This window comes from Taeniopygia guttata, chromosome 37 (assembly GCF_048771995.1).
Source record: "Taeniopygia guttata chromosome 37, bTaeGut7.mat, whole genome shotgun sequence".
Lineage (NCBI taxonomy): Eukaryota > Metazoa > Chordata > Aves > Passeriformes > Estrildidae > Taeniopygia > Taeniopygia guttata.
In genome coordinates this window covers 1046603-1065141 of record NC_133062.1, presented here as the reverse complement: position 1 = coordinate 1065141, position 18539 = coordinate 1046603, and the positions used below count along the sequence as shown (strand labels likewise).

Sequence of the window (18539 nt, the reverse complement as noted above, 5' to 3'; positions counted from 1 at the left end):
CTGGGACACCCCTGGGACACCCTGGGGACACCCTGGGGACAACCTGGGGGCTCCCCCAGGACACCCTGAGCACACCCCCAGGACACCCCAGGGACACCCCCAGACCCCTCAGGGACCCCCCGCTCCCTTTGGGGACCACCTTTTTGGGGTCCCCCAAGTGACACCCACCCCAGGGACACCTTGGTGACCCCCAGACCTCTGAGTCCTCCCTGGGACCACCCAACCCACGAGGACCTTGGGGACCCCCCCCCTCTGCATGTCACCCCCCCACCCTCAGGTGACCCTCCTGGACACCTGCGTCCTTCAAGGTCGCCCACCCTGGGGACACCTGGGACCCTTCTGGGGTCACCCCTAGGTCACCCTTGGGTCACCTGGATCCTCTCTGGGACCCCCTGGGTGTCGGGGTCCCCTTTTTTTTTTTGGGGGGGGGGCTCCAATAAAGCTGCTGGTTTGGGGGCTCCTGGTCTTGGCTCCTCCCTTGGGCGCCCCCCAGGAGGTGGAGACCCCTCCCCAGTCCCAGTTCAGCCCAGAAGCCCCCAGACCCATTTGGAATTTTGCTCCCAGTGCTCCCAGTAACCCCCAGTTCCCCCCGCGCCCCCGTCCCCCCGCTCTGAATGGGCGTGGCTTCACCGCTTAGGGGCGGGGCTACAGTGATGTGGGCGTGGTTTCGATGAGTGGGCGTGGTCTCTCCTCTCGGTGGGCGTGGTTTCAATAAATGTGGATGTTCCCCCTCAGAATGGGCGTGGCCATCCCTCAGAGTGGGCGTGGCTTCAATAAAGGCGGGATTTTCCCCTCAGTGTGGGCGTGTCCTCTACTCGGTGTGGGCGTGGCTTCAATAAAGGCGGGATTTTCCCCTCACGGTGGGCGTGTCCTTTACTCAGGGTGGGCGTGTCCTCCCCTCAATGTGGGCGTGTCCCCGCTCGATGTGGGCGTGTCCTCCCCTCAGTGTGGGCGTGTCCCCGCCGCGCCTGCGCCCCCCGCGCCCTCCCCGCCGCGCCGGGATGCGGCACCCGCCGTCCCCGCTCCCTCCCCTCGCCCCCTCCTCCTCCTATCGCGACTCTCGCCCCCTCCTCCTGTCGCGACTCTCACCATGGGCTGGCAAGCCGAGCGCGACAAAGTGGTGATCAACGTCGGCGGCGTCCGCCATGAGACCTACCGCAGCACCCTGCAGACGCTGCCCGGCACCCGCCTGGCCGGGCTGGCCGAACCGGGCGCCGCCGCCCGCTTCGATTACGATGCCGGCGCCGGCGAATTCTTCTTCGACCGCCACCCCGCCGTCTTCGCCTACGTGCTCAACTACTACCGCACCGGCAAGCTGCACTGCCCGGCCGATGTCTGCGGGCCGCTCTTCGAGGAGGAGCTCGCCTTCTGGGGCATCGACGAGACGGACGTGGAGGCTTGCTGCTGGATGAACTACCGGCAGCACCGCGATGCCGAGGAGGCCCTGGACAGCTTCGAGAGCCCCGAGGGGCCCGGGCCGCCCGAGCCCGCCGAGCCCAAGCGGCTGTGCCTGGAGGAGGGCCGGCCCGCCGGCTGGTGGCGGCGCTGGCGGCCGCGGCTCTGGGCGCTCTTCGAGGATCCCTACTCGTCGCGGATGGCCAGGGTGAGGGGTTTGTGAGGGGAAAAAGGGTCTGGGGTGGGGTTTTAGAGAGGTTATTGGGGGGTTAGGGCAGTTCTGAGGGGGTTTAGGGCGGATCTGAGGGGGTTTAGGGCAGCTCTGAGGGGGTTTATAGGGGGTTTAGGGCAGCTCTGAGGGGGTTTAGGGCAGATCTGAGGGGGTTTAGAGGGGGTTTAGGGCAGCTCTGAAGGGGTTTTGTGGGCTTTAGAGGCGTTTAGGGCAGCTCTGAGGGGGTTTAGGGTGGATCTGAGGGGGTTTAGGGCAGCTCTGAGGGGGTTAGGGCAGCTCTGAGGGGGTTTAGGGCACCTCTGAGGGGGTTTGGGGCAGCTCTGAGGGGGTTTAGGGCAGCTCTGAGGGGGTTTAGGGCAGCTCTGAGGGGGTTTTGGGGGCTCTAGAGGGGTTTGGGGCAGCTCTGAGGGGGTTTAGAGGGGGTTTAGAGCAGATCTGAAGGGGTCTTGTGGGCTCTAGAGGGATTTAGGGCAGCTCTGAGGGGGTTTAGGGCAGCTCTGAGGGGGTTTAGGGCAGCTCTGAAGGGGTTTAGGGCAGATCTGAGGGGGGTTAGGGCATTTCTGAGGGGGTTTAGGGCAGCTCTGAGGGGGTTTAGCGCAGCTCTGAAGGGGTTTAGGGCAGATCTGAGGGGGTTTAGGGCAGCTCTGAGGGGGTTTAGGGCAGCTCTGAGGGGGTTTAGAGCAGCTCTGAGGGGGTTTGGGGCAGCTCTGAGGGGGTTTAGGGCAACTCTGAGGGGGTTTAGAGGGGGTTTAGAGCAGATCTGAGGGGATTTGGGGGGCTTTAGAGGCGTTTAGGGCAGCTCTGAGGGGGTTTAGGGCACCTCTGAGGGGGTTTAGGGCAGCTGTGAGGGGGTTTAGGGCAGCTCTGAGGGGGTTTTGGGGGCTCTAGAGGGGTTTGGGGCAGCTCTGAGGGGGTTTAGAGGGGGTTTAGAGCAGATCTGAAGGGGTCTTGTGGGCTCTAGAGCAGATCTGAGAGGGTCTTGTAGGCTCTAGAGGGGTTTAGGGCAGCTCTGAGGGGGTTTTGGGGGCTTTAGAGGCATTTAGGGCAGATCTGAGGGGGTTTAGAGGGGCTTTAGAGGCATTTAGGGCAGCTCTGAGGGGGTTTAGAGGGGGTTTAGAGCAGATCTGAAGGGGTCTTGTGGGCTCTAGAGGGGTTTAGGGCAGCTCTGGAGGGGTTTAGGGCAGATCTGAGGGGGTTTAGGGCAGCTCTGAGGGGGTTTAGGGCAGCTCTAAGGGGGTTTAGGGCAGCTCTGAGGGGGTTTAGGGCGGATCTGAGGGGGTTTAGGGCAGCTCTGAGGGAGTCTTGGGGGCTTTAGAGGCGTTTAGGGCGGCTCTGAAGGGGTTTTGGGGGCTTTAGAGGCGTTTAGGGCAGATCTGAGGGGGTCTTGTGGGCTCTAGAGGAGTTTAGGGCAGGTCTGAGGGGGCTTTATAGGCGTTTAGGGCAGCTCTGAGGGGGTTTAGGACAGCTCTGAGGGGGTTTAGGGCAGCTCTGAGGGGGTTTTGGGGCTCTAGAGGGGTTTGGGGCAGCTCTGAGGGGGTTTAGGGCAGCTCTGAGGGGGTTTAGAGGGGCTTTAGAGGCATTTAGGGCATTTCTGAGGGGGTTTACAGGAGCTCTAGAGGGATTTAGGGCAGATCTGAAGGGGTCTTGGGGGCTCTAGAGGGATTTAGGCCATTTCTGAGGGGGTTTGTGGGTCTTTAGGGGGGTTTAGAGCAGATCTGAAGGGGTTTAGAGCATTTCTAAGGGGGTTTGGGGGGGTTTAGAGCAGCTCTGAGGGGATCTTGAGGGCTTTAAGGGGGCTCTAGAGGGATTTAGAGCAGATCTGAAGGGGTTTAGGGCATTTCTGAGGGGATCCTGAGGGGTTGTGAAAGGGTTTAGGATGCTCTAGAGGGGTTTGGGGCACCTCTGAGGGGATTTAGGCCATTTCTGAGGGGGTTTGGGGGGCTGTGAGGGGGTTTTAGAGGTTCTAAAGGTGTTTAAAGCATCTCTGGAGGAGTCCTGAGGGGCTGTGAGGGATTTAAGGCATCTCTGAGGGGGTTTAGGGGGGTCTGAGGAGGTTTAGGGAGGTTAGGGGAGCTCCAGAGGAGTTTAGGACATCTCTGAGGGGCTGTGAGGGGATTTGGGGGGGCTCTAGGGGGGTTTTGGGGCATCTCTGAGGCGATCCTGAGGGGATGTGAGAATGTTTAAGGGTGGCTGACGAGTTTTAGGGAGGCTCTGAGGGGTTGTGAGAGGGTTTAAGGGCGTCTGAGGGGGTTTAGGACACCTCAGAGGGGATTTATTTGGTTTAGTAGAGCGGTGAGAGGGTTTGGGGGGCTCTGAGGGGAGATGTGAGGGATCTGAGGGGGGTTAGGGCAACTAAAGGGTTTTAGGGGGAGTTTTAAGGGAATTAAAGCAAATTCTAGAGGGGTTCAGGACATCTCTGTGAGGGTCTTGGGGGGATCTGAGGTGCTTTAGGGGGAAATGTGAGTTTGAGGGGGTTTAGAGGGGCTCTGAGGGGTCTTGGGGGACTCTGAGGGAGTTTTGGGGGGTCCTGAGAAGGTTGAGGAGGTTCCAGAGGAGAGTTGGGGATGTCTGAGGGAGTTAAGGACATCCCTGAGGGAGTTTGGGGGGTGTTAAAGTGATTTTAGGGGCGCAGACAGAGTTAAGGGGGATGTAAGAGGGTTTAGGGCCTCTCTGAGGGGGTCTTGGGGGTCTCTGAGGGGGTTTAGGGCATTTCTGAGGGGGTTAAATGGATTTTGTGGGAATCTCTCAGCTTTAAGAAGGCTCTGAGAGGGTCTTGGGGTGCTCTGAGGGGGTTTAGGGCATTTTTTTGAGGGGGTTTAGGGGGTCTGTGAGGGGATTAAGACACTTCCCAAGAAGTTTAGGGGGTCTTTGAGGGGGTCTCGGGGGGCTCTGGTGGGGTCTTGGGCAGCTCTGGAGGGATTTGGGGGGGCTCTGAGAGGGGTTAGAACATCTCTGAGGGGGATTTGGGGGTCTGTGAGGGTTTTAAGGGGTCTCTGAGGGGATTTAGGGGGTCTCTGAGGGGTCTGGGGGGGTTTAGGGGCACTGTGAGGGGTTTAGAGGAGCTTTTGGGGGTGTCTGAGGGGTTTTCGAGCATCTTTGAGGGGGTTCAGGGGGTCCTGAGGGGGTTTGGGTGGGTCTGTGAGGAAATTTGGGGGTCTCTGAGTGGGTTTTGAGGTCTGTGAGGAAATTTGGGGGTCTCTGAGTGGGTTTTAGGGGTTCTGTGAGGAGATTTGGGGTCTGTGAGGAAATTTGGGGGTCTTTGAGTGGGTTTTGGGGGGTCTGTGAGGGACTTTGGGGGTCTCTGAGGAGGTTTAGGGTGGTCAGGGGGGATTTGGGGGTCTCTGAGGAGGTTTAGGGGGCTCAGGGGGGATTTGGGGGTCTCTGAGGAGGTTTAGGGTGGTCAGGGGGGATTTGGGGGTCTCTGAGTGGGTTTTGGGGGGTCTCTGAGGAGGTTTAGGGTGGTCAGGGGGGATTTGGGGGTCTCTGAGTGGGTTTTGGGGGGTCTCTGAGGAGGTTTAGGGTGGTCAGGGGGGATTTGGGGGTCTCTGAGTGGGTTTTGGGGGGTCTCTGAGGAGGTTTAGGGGGCTCAGGGGGGCTTTGGGGGTCTGTGAGGAGGTTTAGGGGGCTCAGGGGGGCTTTGGGGGTCTCTGCGCTGATTTGGGGGGGGGTCTCTGAGGTGCCGGGGGTTGGGGGGGGGTCAGAAATATTTGTGGGGGGACACTGCGGGGACCCCGAGGGGACATCGGGGGTGGCTTTGAGGGGACAGCGCGGGGTGGGGGGGGGGGGATGGGGACACGGGGGGAGGGGGGGGATGGGCGAACGCGGTGTGGGGGGGTCCGATCCTCTCTGTGTCCCCCCCTCGTGTCCCCCCCGTGTCCCCAACACCCCCTCCCCCCCGATGTCCCCTCGGTGTCCCCCCCCCGCACCGCTGGCCCCGATCCTGCCGCAGCGGGGCCGGGGGGGGGTGGGGGGAGCAGGACCGCACTGCGGTGCCCCCTCCCCCCCCCAGGCCTGTCCTACATCCCCTCCCCCCCCTGGGGCCCCCCCTCCCTCCGTGTCACCCCCCCCTCCCCCCGCCTGGCCTAAATCCCCCCCCCCAGCCTGGCCTAGATCCCCCCGCGTGTCCCCAAACCCCCCCCCGCGTGTCCCTCGTGTCCCCCCGAACCCCCCCCGTGTCCCCAAACCCCCCCCCGCGTGTCCCTCGTGTCCCCCCAAACCCCCCCATGTGTCCCCAAAATCCCCCCCGTGTGTCCCTCGTGTGCCCCCAAACCCCCCCCGCGTGTCCCTCGTGTCCCCCCAACCCCCCCCGCGTGTCCCCAAAATCCCCCCCGTGTCCCCAAATCCCCCCCCCCGTGTCCCCAAAACCCCCCCCGTGTCCCCAAACCCCCTCCAGTGTCCCCCAAACCCCCCCGCGTGTCCCTCGTGTCCCCCCAAACCCCCCCCGTGTCCCCAAAATCACCCCCCCGTGTCCCCAAACCCCCCCCGCGTGTCCCCAAAATCCCCCCCAGTGTCCCCAAAACCCCTCCCATGTCCCCAAACCCCCCCCCGTGTCCCCAAAATCCCCCCCCGTGTCCCCAAATCCCCCCCAGTGTCCCCAAAATCCCCCCCCGTGTCCCCAAAATCCCCCCCAGTGTCCCCAAAATCCCCCCCAGTGTCCCCAAACCCCCCCTCGTGTCCCCCCAAACCCCCCCCGCGTGTCCCCTGTGTCCCCCCACAATGTCCCCAAATATCTTCCAAGCCCCCCACCGTGGCCTAAATATTGTCCTGCCCCCCCCCCCCGTGTCCCCAAACCCCCCCCCGTGTCCCCAAAATCCCCCCCAGTGTCCCCCCCGTGTCCCCAACCCTCTGTAACCCCCCCAAAATGTCCCCAAACCTCCCCTGGCCTGTGTGTCCCCCCCCCAAAATGTCCCCGAGCCCCCCCACAGGTGTCACCTGTGTCCCCCCCATGTCCCCCCCCCCCATGATATGGGGGCATTTTGGGGGGGGTCAGGGATTTTAGGGGGGTAAATCTGGGGCATTTTGGGGGGGTCAGGGATTTGGGGGGGTCAGTGTAGGACATTTTGGGGGGGGTCGGTGATTTTGGGGGTCAATCTGGGGAATTTTGGGGGGGTCAGTGACTTGGGGGGGTCAATCTGGGTCATTTTTGGGGGTGTCAATTTGAGGGTTCAGGTCATTTTGGGGGTGTCAGTGATTTGGGGGGGTCAGACTGCAGCTTTTTGGGGGTGTCAGTGATTTGGGGGGTCAATCTGGGTCATTTTGGGGGTGTCAGTGATTTGGGGGTCCTCAGAACTCAAACAAACAAACCCCAAATGAATATTTGGGGGTGTCAGTGATTTGGGGGGGTCAATCTGGGTCATTTTGGGGGGTCAGACTGGGGAAGTTTGGGGGTGTCAGTGATTTGGGGGGGGTCGATCTGGGTCATTTTGGGGGGTCAGACTGGGGAATTTTGGGGGTGTCAGTGATTTGGGGGGGGTCAGTGATTGGGGGGTCAGATTGGGGCATTTTGGGGGTGTCAGTGATTTGGGGGGGTCAATCTGGGTCATTTTGGGGTTTCAGTGATTTGGGCATCCTCAGAACTCAAACAAACCCCAAATGAATATTTGGGGGTGTCAGTGATTTGGGGGGTCAATCTGGGTCATTTTGGGGGGGTCAGTCTGAGGGTTCAGGGCATTTTGGGGGTGTCAGTGATTTGGGGGTGTCAGTGATTTGGGGGGGTCAGTCTGGGTCATTTTGGGGGTGTCAGTGATTTGGGGGTGTCAGTGATTTGGGGGGGGTCAGTCTGGGGGTTCAGGGCATTTTGGGGGTGTCAGTGATTTGGGGGGGGGTCAGTCTGGGGGTACAGGGCATTTTGGGGGTGTCAGTGATTTGGGGGGGTCAGTCAGGGTCATTTTGGGGGTGTCAATCTGGGGGTTCAGGGCATTTTGGGGGTGTCAGTGATTTGGGGGGTCAATCTCGGTCATTTTGGGGGTGTCAATCTGGGGGTTCAGGGCATTTTGGGGGTGTCAGTGATTTGGGGGGGTCAGTGTGGGACATTCTGGGGGGGTTCGGTGATTTTGGGTATCAATCTGGGGAATTTTGGGGGTGTCAGTGATTTGGGGGGGGTCGATCTGGGTCATTTTGGGGGTGTCAATCTGGGGGTTCAGGGCATTTTGGGGGTGTCAGTGATTTGGGGGGGCGTCAATCTGGGTAATTTTGGGGGTGTCAATCTGAGGGTTCTGGGTCATTTTGGGGGTGTCAGTGATTTTGGGGGGGTCAATCTGGGTCATTTTGGGGGTGTCAATCTGGGGGTTCAGGACGTTTTGGGGGTGTCAGTGATTGGGGGCATCCTCAGAACTCAAACCAACCATCCCAAAATGAATATTTGGGTGTGCCAACGATTTAGTGGGGGGGTTCAGAACCCCAAATCCCCGTTCCTCCCCACGGGACCCCTTCCCTGACTCTTGGGGGGTCTCACCCCCACCCTGACCTCTCCCTGTCCCCCTCCCCAGTACGTGGCCTTCGCCTCTCTCTTCTTCATCCTCATCTCCATCACCACCTTCTGCCTGGAGACGCACGAGGCCTTCAACCGCGTCATCAACAAGACGGAGACGGTGACCACGGGCAACGAGACGGGCACGCAGGTGGCGGTGGAGGTGGAGACCGAACCCTTCCTCACCTACGTGGAGGGGCTGTGCGTGGTGTGGTTCACCTTCGAGTTCCTGATGCGCGTCAGCTTCTGCCCGGACAAGCGCGACTTCATCAAGAGCAGCCTCAACATCATCGACTTCGTGGCCATCTTGCCCTTCTACCTGGAGGTTGGACTGCGCGGGTTGTCCTCCAAGGCGGCCAAGGACGTGCTGGGCTTCCTGCGGGTGGTTCGCTTCGTGCGCATCCTGCGCATCTTCAAGCTGACGCGGCACTTCGTGGGGCTGCGCGTGCTGGGCCACACGCTGCGCGCCAGCACCAACGAGTTCCTGCTGCTCGTCATCTTCCTCGCTCTGGGCGTGCTCATCTTCGCCACCATGATCTACTACGCCGAGCGCATCGGCGCCGACCCCGACGACGTCACCGGATCTCGCCACACCTACTTCAAGAACATCCCCATCGGCTTCTGGTGGGCCGTGGTGACCATGACCACGCTGGGCTACGGCGACATGTACCCCATGACGTGGTCGGGCATGTTGGTGGGCGCTCTATGCGCGTTGGCCGGCGTGTTGACCATCGCCATGCCCGTGCCCGTCATCGTCAACAACTTCGGCATGTACTACTCGTTGGCCATGGCCAAGCAGAAGCTGCCCAAGAAGAAGAACAAACACATCCCCCGGCCGCCCCAGCCCGGCTCGCCCGGTTACGGCTCGCCGGGCTCCGGCAACGCCCCCGGCAGCCCCCGCGGCGCGCGCCGCCCGCCGGCCTGCCCGCTGGCCCAGGAGGAGGTGGTGGAGATCAACCGGGCCGGTGAGCGGCAAACGCGAAACCGGGGGGCTGGCGGGGGGTTTGGAGGGGTTTGGGGTGGGGTTTGGGGGTTTTGGGGTGGGGTTTTGGGGGTTTTGGGGTGGATTTTGGGGGGTTAGTGGGGTTTGGGGTGGGTTTTGGGGGTTTTGGGGTGGGTTTTGGGGGTTTTGGGGTGGGTTTAATGGGTTTTGGGGTGGGTTTTGGGGGGGTTGGGGTGGGTTTAATGGGTTTTGGGGGGTTGGTAGGGTTTGGGGTGGGTTTAGTGGGGTTTCGGGGGGGATTGGTAGAGTTTGAGGTGGGATTTCTGGGGTTTAGGGGGTCTTGGTAGGATTTGGAGGAGGTTTGGGGTGGGATTAGTGGGGTTTAGGGGGTCTTGGTAGGATTTGGGGTGGTATTTCTGGGTTTTGGGGAGGGTTGGTAGGGTTTGGGGTGGGTTTAGTGAGGTTTTGGGGGGTCTTGGTAGGATTTGGGGTGGGATTTCTGGGTTTTGGGAAGGGTTGGTAGGGTTGGCGTGGGATTTCTGGGGTTTAGAGGGTCTTGGTAGGGTTTGGGGCGGGTTTAGGGTGGGTTTAGGGGGGTGGGTAGAGTTTGGAGGGAGTTTGGAGGAGTTTTAGAGGGGTTTGGGGTGGGATTAGTGGGGTTTAGGGAGGGTTAGTAGGGTTTGGGGTGGGATGAGTGGGGTTTAAGCAGGGTTAGTAGGGTTTGGGGTGGGATTAGTGCGGTTTAACAAGGATTAGTAGAGTTTAGGGTGGGTTTAGTGGGATTTAAGACGGTTTAGTAGAGTTTAGGGTGGGATTCGTGGGGTTTAGTGGGGGTTGGTAGAGTTTGGGGTGGGTTTAGTGGGATTTAAACCGGGTTGGTAGAGTTTAGGGTGGGATTAGTGGGGTTTAGTGGGGGTTGGTAGAGTTTAGAGGGGGTTTTGGGGAAGTTTTGGAGAGGTTTTGGGGGGAACATGGTCGATTTTAGTGGGGTTTGGTAGGGTTTAGGGGATTTCTGGAGGGAATTTAGTGGGTTTTAGGGATTTAGTGGGATTTCAGTGGGATTTGGTGGGTTTTGGGGTGTTGGGGAGGAAGTTCAATGGGATTTGGGGAATTTTGGGGACGTTTGGTGGATTTTGTGGGGTATCAGTGGGTTTTGGAGGGATTTTTGGGGACTTTAGTGGTGTAGTTGAAGGAGTTTGGGGAAATGTAGTGAATTTTTGATGGATTTTGGGGTAATTGGTAGAATTTGGTGGATTTGGGGTGACTTTGGGTGAGTTTCAGGGGGTTTGGTGGATTTTGGGGGAGTTCTGTTGATTTTGGGGAGAATTTTGGAGGGATTTGGTGCAGGGTTGGGGGAATGTGGTTTTGGGGGAGTTTTGTGGAATTTGGGGAGTTTTGGGGGGATAATGTGGGAGAACTTTTTTTTAGGGAATTTTTGAGGTATTTTGTGTGAGCTTGGTACATTTTGGGGGATATTTTGGGGGACTGGGGGAGAGTTTGGAGTATTTTGGGGTAAGTTTGGTGCATTTTCGGGGGGAATTTGGTGCATTTTGTGGAGATATTTTGGGGAGGGTTTTTTGTATTTTGGGGGGATATTTTGGGGAGAATTTGGCCCATTTTGTTAGGGATATTTTGGGTTCTTTTGTGGGGAATTTTTTGCATTTTGGGGGGAATTTGGCGCATTTTGTGGGGATATTTTGGGGGATTTTTTTGTGGGGTTTTTTTGGGGAGGATTTTTTGTATTTTGGGGGGATATTTTGGGGAGAATTTGGCCCATTTTATTGGGGATATTTTGGGTTCTTTTGGGGAGAATTTGGCGCATTTTGTGGGATATTTTGATATATCTTTGGGATATTTTGTGGGGAATTTTTCACATTTTGGGGGGCTGTTTCTGGGTGATTTTCACACTTTCTGGAGTGATTTTTTTTTTGCATTTTGGGGTGAATTTACCTCCTTTTGGTGCGAACCCCCCTGCCCCTCCCCGGGCCGGGTTTAACCCCCCCAGCCCCACCCGGGGGTGCTCCGGGGGGGGTTCCCAGCCCGATTTTGGGGGGATATTTTGGGGGAATTTTTTGCATTTTGTGGGGATATTTTTGGGGAATTTTTTGTATTTTGGGGGGATATTTTGGGGAGAATTTGGCCCATTTTATTGGGGATATTTTGGGGGGAATTTTTTGCATTTTGGGGGGAATTTGGCGCATTTTGTGGCGATATTTTTATTTATATTTGGGATATTTTGTGGGGAATTTTTCACATTTTGGGGGGCTGTTTCTGGGTGATTTTTGCATTTTCTGGATGGATTTTTTTTGCATTTTGGGGTGAATTTACCTCCTTTTGGTGCAAACCCACCTGCCCCTTCCCCGGCCGGGTTTAACCCCTCCAGCCCCACCCGGGGGTGCTCAGGGGGGGTTCCCAGCCCGATTTTGGGGGGATATTTTGGGGGAATTTTTTGTATTTTGGGGGTACATTTTGGGGGGAATTTGGCCCATTTTGTTGGGGATATTTTCGCTTCTTTAGTGGGGAACTTTTCGCATTTTGGGGTAATTTGGCGCATTTTGTTGGGGATAGTTTGATGTATCTTTGGGATATTTTGTGGGGAATTTTTTGCATTTTGGGGGGAATTTTTTTGCATTTTGTGGGGATATTTTGGGTTCTTTTGTGGGGAATTTTTTGCATTTTGGGGGGAATTTGGCCCATTTTATGGCGATGTTCTGATGTATCTTTGGGATATTTTGTGGGGAATTTTTTGTATTTTGGGGGGAATTTGGCCCATTTTGTGGGGATACTTTGATGTATCTTTGGGATATTTTGTGGGGAATTTTTCACATTTTGGGGGGCTGTTTCTGGGTGATTTTTGCACTTTCTGGATGGATTTTTTTTGCATTTTGGGGTGAATTTCCCTCCTTTTGGTGAATCCACCAGCCACACCCACCTGCCCCTCCCCGGGCCGGGTTTAACCCCCCCGGCCCCACCCGGGGGTGCTCGGGGGGGGTTCCCAGCCCGATTTTGGGGGGATATTTTGGGGGAATTTTCTGTGTTTTGTGGGGATATTTTGGGGAGGATTTTTTGTATTTTTGGGGGATATTTTGGGGAGAATTTTTTGTATTTTGGGGGGATATTTTGGGGAGAATTTTTTGTATTTTGGGGGGATATTTTGGGGAGAATTTTTTGTATTTCGTGGGGATATTTTGAGGAGGATTTTTTGTATTTTGGGGGGATATTTTGGTGGGAATTTGGCGCATTTTTTGGGGATATTTTGGGTTCTTTTAGGGAGAATTTGGCGCATTTTGTGGGGATATTTTGATACATCTTTGGGTTCTTTTGGGAGGATTTTTTTTGCATTTTGGGGGGAATTTGGCGCATTTTGTGGGAATATTTTGATATATCTTTGGGATATTTTGTGGGGAATTTTTCGCATTTTGGGGGACCATTTCATGGCGAGTTTGGACCATTCTCAGGGATTTATTTTTGCATTTTGGGGTGAATTTCCCTCCTTTTGGTGCGATCCCACCTGCCCCTCCCCGGGCCGGGTTTAACCCCCCCAGCCCCACCCGGGGGTGCTCGGGGGGGGTTCCCAGCCCGATTTTCGGGGTCCCCCCGTGCAGAGTCGCGGCCCAACGGCGAGGCGGGGCGGGCGGCGCTGGCGCAGGAGGACTGTCCCCCCATCGAGCAGCCGCTGAGCCCCGAGGAGCGCGCGGGGGGACCCCAAAACCCGCCCGGGGGGGGCCGCGAGCGCTGTGGCCGGGACCGAGCCTGCTTCCTGCTGGGGCCCGACTACGCGCCCCCCCCCGAGGGAGCCCTGCGCAAAGGTGGGTGCTGGGGCGCCCCGAAACTGGGGGGGGGTCAGTGAGCACCCCATGGCACCCCAAAACTGGGGGGGGGTCACTGGGCACCCCAAAACTGGGGAGGGGTCATTGACACTCCCCATGGCACCCCGAAACTCTCCAGGGTACCTACAGACTCCCCTGGGCACCCCAAAACTGGGTATGGGGTTACTGACCCCCCTGGGCACCCCAAAACTGGTGGGTGGTCACTGAGCCCCCCCAGGCACCCCGAAACTGGGGGGGGGGTCAGTGAGTCCCACTGGGCACCTCAAAACTGGGGGGGGGGGTTACTGACCCCATCTGGGTGCCCCAAAACTGGGGGGGTTACTGAGCCCCCCATGGGCACCCCGAAACTGGGGGGGGGTCACTGACACACCCCCGGGCACCCCAAAACTCTCCGGGGTACCTACAGATCCCCCTGGGCACCCCGAAACTGGGGGGGGGTCACTGACACTCCCCATGGCACCCCAAAACTGGGGGGGGGTCATTGAGCACCCCATGGCACCCCGAAACTGGGGGGGGTCAGTGAGCCCCCCTGGGCACCCTGAAACTGGGGGGGTCACTGACACTCCCCATGGCACCCCAAAACTGGGGGGGGGGTCACTGGGCACCCCAAAACTGGGAGGGGGTTATTGACACTCCCCATGGAACCCCGAAACTGGGGAGGGGGTCAGTGAGCCCCCCTGGGCACCCCGAAACTGGGGGGGGGGTCAGTGACACTCCCCATGGCACCCCGAAACTCTCCAGGGTACCTACAGACCCCCCTGGGCACCCCAAAACTGGGAGGGGGGTCACTGAGCCCCCCTGGGTGCCCCAAAATTGGGGGGGGTTACTGACACTCCCCATGGCACCCCGAAACTGGGGTGGGGGGGTCACTGACCCCCCTGGGTGCCCCAAAACTGAATGGGGGAGCTACAGACCCCCCCAAAACCTTCCGGGGTACCTACAGACCCCCCCAGCACCCCAAAATTGTCCGGGGTATCTACAGCCCCCCCCCTCATTTTCTGGGGGTCCCCAAACCCCCCTCCATGTCACCCCAAATCTTGGGGGTCCCCAAATTCCCCCCAACCCCCCCAGGAGAACTGGGAGGGGGCGGGGCTTGCACAGCCCCCCCAAACTGGGAGAACTGGGAGGGGGCGGGGCTTGCACAGCCCCCCCAAACTGGGGGAACTGGGAGGGGGCGGGGCTTGCACAGACCCCCCGGCGCTGGGGGGCTCTGGGTGCCCCTTGCACACGCGCGTGCAAGGGGCGGGGCTGGCTGGGGGTCCCTGTCCCCATTTGGGGGTCCCCGTCCCCATTTGGGGGTCCCTGTCCCCATTTTGGGGTCCCCGTCCCCATTTAGGGGTCCCCGTCCCCATTTAGGGGGTCCCTGTCCCCATTTAGGGGTCCCTGTCCTCATTTAGGGGTCCCCGTCCCCATTTAGGGGTCCCCGTCCCCATTAGGGGGTCCCTGTCCCAATTTAGGGGGTCCTTGTCCCCATTTGGGGGTCCCTGGGGTGACCCCTCCCCTCTCCCTTCTGTCCCCATTAGGGGTCCCTGTCCCCATTTAGGGGGTCCCTGTCCCCATTAGGGGGTCCCTGTCCCCATTTAGGGGGTCCCCGTCCCCATTTAGGGGTCCCTGTCCCCATTTAGGGGTCCCTGTCCCCATTTAGGGGGTCCCTGTCCCCATTTGGGGGTCCCTGTCCCCATTTAGGGGGTCCCTGGGGTGACCCCCCCCTCTCCCTTCTGTCCCCATTTAGGGGGTCCCATTTAGGGGTCCCTGTCCCCATTTAGGGGGGTCCCTGTCCCCATTTAGGGGTCCCTGTCCCCATTTAGGGGTCCCTGTCCCCATTAGGGGGTCCCTGTCCCTATTTAGGGGGTCCCTGTCCCCATTTAGGGGTCCCTGTCCCCATTTAGGGGGTCCCTGTCCCCATTTAGGGGTCCCTGTTCCCATTTGGGGGTCCCATTTGGGGGTCCCGGGGTGACCCCCCCCTCTCCCTTCTGTCCCCATTTAGGGGGTCCCATTTGGGGGTCCCTGTCCCCATTAGGGGGGTCCCTGTCCCCATTTAGGGGTCCCTGTCCCCATTTAGGGGTCCCTGTCCCCATTTGGGGGTCCCCGGGGTGACCCCCCCCTCTCCCTTCTGTCCCCATTTAGGGGGTCCCTGTCCCCATTTAGGGGTCCCGTTTGGGGGTCTCTGTCCCCATTTAGGGGGTCCCATTTAGGGGTCCCTGTCCCCATTTGGGGGTCCCTGTCCCCAGGGGTTTCTGTCCCCATTAGAGGGTCCCTGTCCCCATTAGGGGGTCCCGTTTGGGGGTCCCTGTCCCCAGAGGGTTTCTGTCCCCATTAGAGGGTCCCTGTCCCCATTTGGGGGTCCCTGTCCCCATTTGGGTGTCCCTGTCCCCATTAGGGGGTCCCTGTCCCCAGGGGGTTTCTGTCCCCGTTTAGGGGTCTCTGTCCCCATTACGGGGTCCCGTTTGGGGGTCCCTGTCCCCATTTGGGGGGTCCCTGTCCCCATTAGGGGGTCCCTGTCCCCATTTAGGGGGTCCCGTTTGGGGGTCCCTGTCCCCATTAGGGGGTCCCGTTTGGGGGTCCCTGTCCCCATTTGGGGGTCCCATTTGGGGGTCCCCGGGGTGACCCCCCCCTCTCCCTTCTGTCCCCAGCGCTCGTCACCGCCTGAGACCCCCGAGGTGCCGCAGGTCAGCCGCCAGGGGGCGCCCTCACCCGGCCACGCCCCCGCGCTTAACCCCGCCCACAGCGGCTCTGGCCCCGCCCACCGCGGCTCTGGCCCCGCCCACTGCTGCTCTGGCCACGCCCACCTCGCTCCGCTGCGCATGCGCAATTCCCCCCCCCACCGCGGCGCTGCTTGACCGGGGAATGGGAATGGGGGGGAGGGGCGGCAGCGGGGACCCCCCCCAAAAATACCCGGGAACCCCAAAAATACCTGGGAACCCCCCAAAAAATACCCGGGAACCCCAAAAATACCTGGGAACCCCAAAAAACCACATCTGAGAACCTCAAAAATACCCGGGAACCCCCAAAAACGACACCTGGGAACCCCCAAAAATACCCGGGAACCCCAAAAAATACCTGGAAACCCCCCCAAAAAATACCCGGGAACCCCAAAAATACTTGGGAACCCCAAAAAAAACCACATCTGAGAACCTCAAAAATACCCGGGAACCCCCCCAAAAATACCTGGAAACCCCAAAAAAAAACCCCAGGACCCCCCTAAAAATACCCGGGAACCCCAAAAATACTTGGGAACCCCAAAAAACCACATCTGAGAACCTCAAAAATACCCGGGAACCCCAAAAACGACACCTGGGAATCCCCAAAAATACCCGGGAACCCCAAAAATATGTGGGAACCCCAAAAAAACAGATCTGAGAACCTCAAAAATACCCGGGAACCCCAAAAACGACACCTGGGAATCCCCAAAAATACCCGGGAACCCCAAAAATATGTGGGAACCCCAAAAAAACAGATCTGAGAACCTCAAAAATACCCGGGAACCTCAAAAATACCCGAGAAACCCCAAAAACGACACCTGGGAACCCCCAAAAATACCCGGGAATCCCAAAAAAACCCGGGAACCCCAAAAATACCTGGGAACTCCCAAAAATACCTGGGAACCCCAAAAAATACCTGGGAACCCCAAAAAAATACCTGGAAACCCCAAAAACCTCACCTGGGAACCCCAAAAAATACCTTGGAACCCCAAAAAAAACCCGGGAACCCCCCAAAAATACCTGGGAACCCCAAAAATACTTGGGAACCCCCAAAAAAACACATCTGGGAACCCAAAAAATACCCGTAAACCCCCCAAAAATACCCAGGAACCCAAAAAATACCCGGGAACCCCAAAAACCTCATCTGGGAACCCCAAAATATCATCTGTAAACCCCAAACCTACATCTGGGAACCCCCAAAAATACCCAGGAACCCCCAAAAAACATCTGTGCACCTGAAAAATGCACCTGGGAGCCCCCCAAAAAATCTGGGAACTCCAAAAATACCCGGGAACCCCAAAAAAACACACCTGGGAACCCCCAAAAACACACATGGGAACCCCAAAAACACCTGGGGACCCTCCCGGTATTTGTGGGGTGCCTGCCCCACCCCCCCCTCAATACCCCCCGGGGGTCCCCAAATTTTGGGGTGGCACCTCCAGCTCCTGGGGGGGACCCCAAATTTGCAGGAGGGTCCCAAACTGGGGGGGGGGGGCTTCCCCCCCCACCTCCATAATGGGGTCCCCCAAATTTTGGGGATCCTCAAACTTTTGGGGGTGTCCCAAATCCATTTCCTGATGGGGGGGTCCCTAAATCCCGGGGGGGGGGTCCTAAACCACTTGGGGGGTTGGGGGGGCAGAGGGGGTTTTGGGGGGACCCCAAATTTTTTTTTAGAGGGAGGGGGAGGGGTGGGACCCCATTTTTGGGGGGGGTGTATGGAGGGTTTTCCCCATTTTGGGGGGGATGGGATATTTGGGAAATGCAAGGGGGGGCTGAGGGGATTTTGGGGGTTCACTGGGGGGGTGTTTTTGGGGTGCTTACCCCCCTCTCCCCCATTTTTGTCCCCCCAAAAGGTTACGAGAAGTCGCGGAGCCTCAACAGCATCACGGGGGTGCGGGTGGCCCCCGCCGCGCCCCCCTTCAGCTCCCCCAGCCCCCCCCGGCGCCCCCGCTCCCCCATCCCCTCCATCCTCTGAGGGGGGGATGGGGGGCACCCCCTTTTCCTGCCCCCCAAAATCCCCGAGTGGGATTTGGGGCAAAAAAACGGGAAAAAAACTCATCAGTGGCAACGGGGGGAGGGGGCACCCCGGCATGGGGGGGGGGTGAATTTGGGGACACCCCACCCCCCCTTCCCTAAAAGGGATTGGAGCCCCCCTAAAATGAGGGGGTGCCCCCCTAAGAGACTGTGAAAGGGGGTGACGAGGGGACCCCCCCCAGCCCCGATGTCACCCCAAAGGCTGCACTGCACTTTCTGGATTGGGTGTCCCCCCCCAAATTTGGGGTCCCTCCAAGCCCACCCCCATTTCTGGGGGGGGTTTGGGTGTCCCTGTTGTTCCCCACCCCGTGTGTGTCCCCCTCCCCCCTTCCATGATCACTCAGGACTTGGGGAGCCCCCCCACCCCAAATCAATGTCACCTCACCTCGTGTGTCCCCTGTGTGTGTCCCCCATGTTCCCCCCCCGTGTGTCCCCTCCCCTGGGCTCCCCACACCCCCCCAAGCAATAACTGGAGCCGCCGGACGCGCCGATGGCGGAGGACGACGGCGGAGGTAGGGAGGGCCCTGCCCGGGTGTCCCCCCTGTCCCCCTGTGGCGGCAACGTCACCCCAAAAGTGGGGGGAGAAGGGGGGAAACCAGCCCCACTACAAGGTCAGGCTGCGTTTCCATGGTAACGGGAGCAGGCCTGAGTCCTCACTGTGAGATCAGGCTTCATTTCCATGGTAACAGGACTAGGCCTGAGCCCTCACTGCAAGGCCAGGCTGCGTTTTCATGGTAATGGGACTAGGCCTGAGCCTTCACTGCAAGGCCAGGCTGTGTTTCCATGGTAACAGGACAAGGCCTGAACTCTCACTGCAAGGCCAGGCTGCGTTTCCATGGTAATGGGACTAGGCCTGAGCCTTCACTGCAAGGCCAGGCTGTGTTTCCATGGTAACAGGACAAGGCCTGAACTCTCACTGCGAGGCCAGGCTGCG

General features: G+C 59.0%; 1 protein-coding gene across 3 annotated transcripts; it reads left to right on the top strand.

The window, feature by feature from the left end:
- Window positions 1–981: 981 nt before the first annotated feature.
- On the top strand, window positions 982–17641 carry LOC115491734 (voltage-gated potassium channel KCNC1). 3 transcript variants are annotated; one of them, XM_041713009.2, is made up of 5 exons: window positions 982–1603; window positions 8116–9061; window positions 12645–12848; window positions 15503–15538; window positions 17425–17559. In XM_041713009.2, exons 1-4 carry the CDS (start codon window positions 1091–1093, stop codon window positions 15517–15519), a joined length of 1680 nt encoding a protein of 559 aa, XP_041568943.1. In that variant the 5' UTR covers window positions 982–1090; the 3' UTR covers window positions 15520–15538; window positions 17425–17559. The 3 variants fall into 3 exon arrangements, with proteins under 3 accessions (XP_041568943.1, XP_041568942.2, XP_072777669.1); XM_041713008.2 differs by lacking the exon at window positions 15503–15538 and having other exon boundaries at window positions 17425–17641; XM_072921568.1 differs by lacking the exon at window positions 17425–17559 and having other exon boundaries at window positions 15503–15651.
- Window positions 17642–18539: the final 898 nt, after the last annotated feature.

What these genes read in the sequence shown, in the direction of transcription:
- LOC115491734 (XM_041713008.2), top strand. Translation starts at nt 1,091, where the DNA reads ATGGGCTGGCAAGCCGAGCGCGACAAAGTGGTGATCAACGTCGGCGGC. An exon ending in ACTCGTCGCGGATGGCCAGG is followed by an intron (nt 1,604 to 8,115) that starts GTGAGGGGTTTG and finishes CCCCCTCCCCAG; the next exon opens with TACGTGGCCTTCGCCTCTCT. An exon ending in CGAGGGAGCCCTGCGCAAAG is followed by an intron (nt 12,849 to 17,424) that starts GTGGGTGCTGGG and finishes TCCCCCCAAAAG; the next exon opens with GTTACGAGAAGTCGCGGAGC.